The sequence below is a fragment of the Orycteropus afer genome, unplaced genomic scaffold, assembly GCF_000298275.1.
Source record: "Orycteropus afer afer isolate SDZICR_OR568_19922 unplaced genomic scaffold, OryAfe1.0 scaffold00035, whole genome shotgun sequence".
NCBI lineage: Eukaryota > Metazoa > Chordata > Mammalia > Tubulidentata > Orycteropodidae > Orycteropus > Orycteropus afer.
The window spans coordinates 2,945,333-2,951,579 of NW_006921622.1; the positions used below are offsets into that span (position 1 = coordinate 2,945,333).

At 43.5% G+C, this 6,247-nt stretch overlaps 1 protein-coding gene across 1 annotated transcript in view; it reads right to left on the reverse strand.

The window, feature by feature from the left end:
- Nucleotides 1–6,247, reverse strand: part of HACD1 (3-hydroxyacyl-CoA dehydratase 1) — a 38,672-nt gene extending 32,425 nt beyond the window's left edge. Inside the window, exon 1 of the mRNA XM_007936336.2 lies at nucleotides 5,991–6,247. Coding sequence (XP_007934527.1) covers nucleotides 5,991–6,247 — 257 coding nt within the window. The remainder of the gene's footprint in view (nucleotides 1–5,990) is intronic.

The following is a 6,247-nucleotide window of genomic DNA, read 5'->3' on the forward strand; positions in this document are numbered from 1 at the left end:
TGCTGCTCATTGGTCCAGTTGTGAGGATTTTTGTTTTCTTTATGTTGAGATGTAATCCATACTGCAGACTGTATTCTTCAAACTTCATCAGTAGGTGCCTTAAGTCATCCTCACTTTCAGCAAGCACCTCAATGGTAGAATATGCTATAAGCAGCTAAGTAGCTGAAGGGGCATTGTCTTCAGGATTTGGCCTGCTTTCACATATGGAGAAGCTTTGGCAAAGGTCTCTAGTTTTTGGTACATTTTGGATCCTGCATCTGACTGAGTTTTCATCTCTAGTTCCTGGACTTAAACCAGTGGACTGCCCTGTTACCTACTGATCTTGGGATTGTGTCATTTTACCAGTCAATCTTGGTTTACCAACCTCAACAGCCAGCAGATGCATGAGTTAGGAGAAACCTCCTGCTTGCTCCAGTGGGCCTGGAACAAAAGACAAAGCTAAAGTCCAAGGGCAAGGGACCTCCACCCAGCCCCTAGAGCCAGCACTCTGAATTCCATTTCTAGCCTCCTAAATCATAACAATAAATTACTGTCTGTTAAAACCATCCACCTGTTGAGTTTCTGTTACAGCAACATTAGAGAACTGAGACAGCCATGATGAGCAAGTATCTTAAAAATTGTCACATCCTAAAATGTGTAATTCTGTATCTGGGAATTTATCAGGAGAAACCAATTCAACAAAACAAATAAAAGCAAAATACCATTAAATCAAATTCAAACCCACCGACACTGAGTTGATTCCAACTCAGTGACCCCCATTGAGTTTCCAAGGCAGTAAAACTTCATGGAAGTAGATTGCCTCATCTTCTTTATGCAAAGTGGCTGGTAGGTTTGAACCAACAACCTTCTGGTTAGCAATCAGACACCTTAGGCACTGCACCACCAGAGCTCCTTTAAATAGCATTAGGGGTAAGACTTAATCTGTTGTTGTACATTAATTCTACAGAACATAACTATGTTGTTGTTAAGTGCTGTCATATTGGCTCCAACTCATAGAAACCCTAAGCACATCAGAATGAAACACTGCCCAGTCCTGCACCATCCTCACAATCCTGCTACGCTTGAGCCCACTGTTGTAGCCATGGTGTCAATCCATCTCATTAAAGGTCTTCCCCTTTTTTGCTGACCCTCTACTTTACTAAGCACAATATCCTTTTCTACGAACTGGTCCCTTCTGAAACATGACCCAAGTGAGTGAGATAAAATTTGAGCTATTCTCGCCTCTAAGGATCTGCACTTTTTTCCAGGACAGACTTGTTCATGCTTCTGGCAGTCCATGGTATTCTCAGTATTCCTTGCCAACACCACAATTCAAAGGCATCAACTTGTCTTTGGTCTTCCTTATTCACTGTTCAGCTTTCACATGCATATGAGCTCTTGTAGCATAGTGGCTAAGGCACATGACTGCTAACCAGAAGGCTGGCAGTTCAAACTCACCAGCCACTCCTCAGAAGGAAGATGGGGCAATCTACTTCCGTAGTGATACTGCTTCGGAAACCCAAGGAGGGGTGGCTATGAGTCGGGTCCGACTCGACGGCACATAACAATATGAATCGACTGAAAATAACATGGCTTGGTTAAGCGTACCTTAGTCTTCAAACTGACGTCTTTGCTCCTTTTACCTTAACGAGGTTTTTTACAACAGATTTTCCCAATGCAATACATCAGATTTCTTGACTGCTGTTTCTTAGGGTGTTGATCGTGGGTCCCAGTAAAATGAAACCCCTGACTTCAATCTTCTCTCCGTTTATCGTGATGTTGCTTATTGGTCCAGTTTTGAGGACTTTGTCTTCTCTATGTTGAGGGGAAATCCATACTAAAGACTTTAATCTTCGATCTTCATCAATAAGTGCTTCAAGTCTTCATCACTTTCAGCAAGGAAGGTTGTGTCACCTACCTATCACAGGTTGTTAATGAGTCTTCCTCCAATCCTGGTGCCATGTTCTTCTTTATACACAAGAATTCATTATATATATTTATTCATATAGAGAGTTCATTCATATATAGAATTCTTTATAAGAAAGTATAATTATGAAAATATATAGAAATGCTTGTTAGAAGATTAAGTGAAGATAGGAGACTACAATAGAGCAGATACTATAACTAGATCTCTGAAATGTGTTTTTCATTCATTCAATAAATACTGTTTCATGAAGCTTATACTCTAATGAGGACAACAGAAACAACAAAACAAATTACTAAAATATTGTACACTCAGACGGCAATAAATCACAGGGAGAGAAATAAAGCAGGCAACTGTGATAAGGAGTAATTGTGTGGGAGTTACTATGTGAATGAAGATGGCCAGGGAAAACCACACTGAGAATGGAGATTTGGGTAAAAATCTGAAGGAGGTTAGATACTCATGTGAAAGATAATAAGAAAAATTGAAAAGTTGTGCTGTTGTTATTGTTCTGTGCCATCTAGTTGATTCTGACTCTAGTGACCCTTATAGGGCTATGCAGAACTTCCCCAAAGGGTTTCCTGGCTGAAATCTTTATGGGAGCAGACTGACAATCATTTCTTCGGCAGAGCAGCTGGTAGGTTTGAACCAGAGACTTCTGTTTAAGTTAGCAGCCAAGTACTTAATGATTGAGCCACCAGGGCTCCCTGAAAAGTTGTGCTAAACCTGTAGAATTAGGTGAAGTTCTTTCAAATTTATGATGTTTCTTAATATTTTTAAGGAGCTCTGGTGGCCTACTGATTAAGGCATTTGGCTGCTAACCAGAAGTTCAAACCCACTAGCAGCTCCATGGAAGGAAGATGGGGCAATCTACTTTTGTAAAGATTTTGGAAACCCAATAGAGGTTACTATGAGTCAGAACCGACACAATGGCAGTGAGTTTGGTTCTGCTTTTGGTCTTAATATTTTATTGTGTTCAAAACTATTATAAAAAATAAACATTCCAAAGTTCTGGTAGAATAGAAATAAACAAGTTAAATTTAAGAATAACCAAAAAGTACCTCAGCTAGCCCTTTGCTAACTATCCTGTTAAATGTATACGTTTTTATTCCAGTTTTAACACCACAATTTCTCCCACCTTATTTACCACTCTTAGCCAATAGCAGCTTCCACTGTCAATCATGAGGAATACACCAGGCTTACTTGCATCTCATATTTTACAGAACTTATTTCACATGAAAATCTACCCTCTCTATCTACAAATTTAATTCTTCTCACCTTAGCTCCTCTAGAAAGCCTTCAAAGAGTGAGTTACATGCATTATCCCATTTTTATCACCCTTGACTTAGAAAAGAAATTAAAAACACAAGTTCCTTCTCAACAGGCAGGATATTTAGCAAAAAATAAGATTAGGATAAGTTTAGGATAAGCAGTAATTTGCTGAAAGAGGATAGAAATAATAAGAATAAAGTGTGAAAACACAAAGAAGAGAGCATTTTATTCTGCACTGCATAGGGTGGGAGACCTAGAAACCTTCAAAGTGGTTGATGTGGTCAAGAAAGGAATAAGGAGGGCATTATACAAAGAGTGAACAGGCTTAACAAAGTGGGGTGAGCACTACTTTGAGGGAATAGATTTCAAAGGCAATGAAATAAAGCCGGATAGGTGAATAAGGGAGTGTATTGCAAAGGGTCTTGAATGACAGAGTCTCAATCTTTTAGATTACTGTGTAGGTGATGAAGAGTTCTGAAGGCTTTAAACTGGAGTTACACATTGGATTTTCACTTTTTAAAAGATAACTTAGCCTTCAAAACAGACTGTGGAGTGAAAAGGCATGGGATGGCAGACCAGTTAGAACATGGCAGGTATTCAAAAAATGCTTACAAATTAGATAAGACTATCGCAGAGCAGAGACAGTCAGGTGGTACAGTGGTTAGGGCATTTGGCTGCTAACCAAAAGGCTGGCCATTTGAACCCACCAGTCATTCTGTGGAAGACAGATGAGGCAGGCTGCTACCGCAAAGATTTACAGCCTTGGAAAGGCAAATGGGAGTCACCCCACCATCCACTCCTTGGAAGGAAGGTCAGGCAATCTACTTCCGTAGTGATACTGCCTCAGAAACCCAAGGAGGGGTCGCTATGAGTCCGGTCTGACTCGACAGCACATAACAGTAACAGCATCAGTCAGAATCAATGGCAGTGAGTTTGGGGGTTTTTTGAGTATCACATAGCAGAGAGAATTCTTATGAAGGCAGCACCACATGGTGTGTAGTACTCAACTCTCCAAGTGCTTTGAATATATTAGTTTTCTTTCCTTTTAAGATTATAAAATCTAGGAAACTAGACCGGCAAAAAAAATAGTACTGCCTGTGGAGTGACACTGGATTGAAATCCACCACTTAACACTTGCTGGCTGTGTAATCTTCAAAAAGTTGCTTAACCTTATTGTTGTGCCTAAGTTTCCCATGGGAGCTCTGGTAGTGTAGTGCCTAAGGCACTTGACTGCCAACCAGAAGGCTGGCAGTTCAAGCCCACCAGCCACTCCTCCGAAGGCAGGTTGGGCCATCTACTCCCGTAGGGATACCGCCTCAGAAACCCAAGGAGGGGTCTCTAAGAGTTGGTCTGACTCGAAGGCACATAACAAGTTTCCCGTAAAATATAATATCATGTACCCCACATAGGATTGTAGAGGATTAAAAATGAGATAATATATCTGAACTAATCAGTATGGCACATAGTAAATCCACAATAAATATTTAAAAAATGAATTGTACGTGCTGTTACCTTCTAAAGGAGCTTAGTGCCTAAGGCATTTGACTACTAACCAGAAGGCTGGCGGCTCAAACCACCAGCCACTCTGCAGAAGGAAGACTGGGCAATCTAGTTCCTTAAAGGTTGTACCACCTCAGAAACCCACCGGAGGTTGCTGTGGGTCGGAATGGACTCGATGGCAGTGAGTTTGGTTTTTTGGTTTTATTAAGTTCTAAGCACATAACAGATACTCAAATACTGTGACAAATCATTTGTTAATGATTTGTCAGTCACATTTGTCTGTAAATCCCGGAGAAACTTTAAAATATTAAATAAAAAACTCTGCCATTTCTAAAATGAATTGCCATTTGTAAAAGTTATTTTCCCATCGGTGCATGAAATATTATTAATTTGTACAAATGTTGGGTTTATATTTGTACTGATTAATAATATTTCATGCACCAATGGGAAAAATAAATTTTAAAAAAGCCATGCAATTTAGAGATGGCAGATCATTTCCTTAACACATTTCAAAAAGCAGTTGACAACACAAGTCACTCTGACAGCTCTTGAAAGAGCGATAGTCATTGTGTAACCTTAACTTGTAATTCATACTCAAAGCCAGAAATAAAAGTAGAGGGTATCAGTAATGGAGCATGAGGCAATAAAGATGCTATACACGAGTGCCAAGCTCCAATAAGGCAAAGTTTCAAAAAACCGTCCCGAACAAGAGCTTTAGTATCTACTATGATTTTGAAAAGAAAAAAAAAACAGAACGGTGAAATCAACAGTTGAGAAAATCTCTGCCTACAGATATGCAACACAAGGAAATTGAACTCTCTCAGCGCACGCGGCCGGGAAGCGGGTTTGAGCCGTTGGCTGGGCAGCTCCGGGGTCGGGGCTGCAGCGTGGTCGGACCCAGGCGTTTCTTCAACAGCAGCGGGCGGCGGGGGCCCCGCCCGAAGCCACCTCCCCCGCGGGTCGGCCCCGCATTCCTGCCCTGGTCTATACTTAACCTCCGGCCCGCGCCCCGCGGCCGCCGCGCCACGCCGTGCACCGTATTAGGCAATGCCCAGCAAGCAGGGATCGGCCCCCCCGCCGCGCTCCATTCACCCCGGCGGCGCCGCTGCTCCCCTCCCCCAAGGCCGCTGCCCGCGCCCCCCGGTCCCAACCCGCTTGCCGCCAGGCCTCTCACGCGCCCCCACGGGGTTTGTGCCGTTCGCCCCCCAAGCCGGGCGCACCTCGCCGCCAACCCCACTCAGGGAGAACGGAATGTCGGGGGACAACTGAGCTAAGAGGGCCTGAGCGTGGAGAAGGACTTTCTGGGAGCACGTACCCCGCAGTCATGGCAATGTTGTAAAAGATGAGCCAGGTGGTGGCCAAAAGGCCGAGGCGCCTCCTCTTGCTGGTGGCCTCCCTCTCTTCACCAGCTTCCGAGGCGCCGCCGTTGGTGCTGTCCTCCTCGCTGGACGCCATGGTGGCCGCGCACTCGGAGGAGGTGGAAGAAAGGGGAAGGGGAGTGGGAGGGGGCCCAGCCGAGTGTGCAGCAGAAGCGCCGCTGTCGGCTGCCGCCGTCTCTGTCAGGCGCCCCAT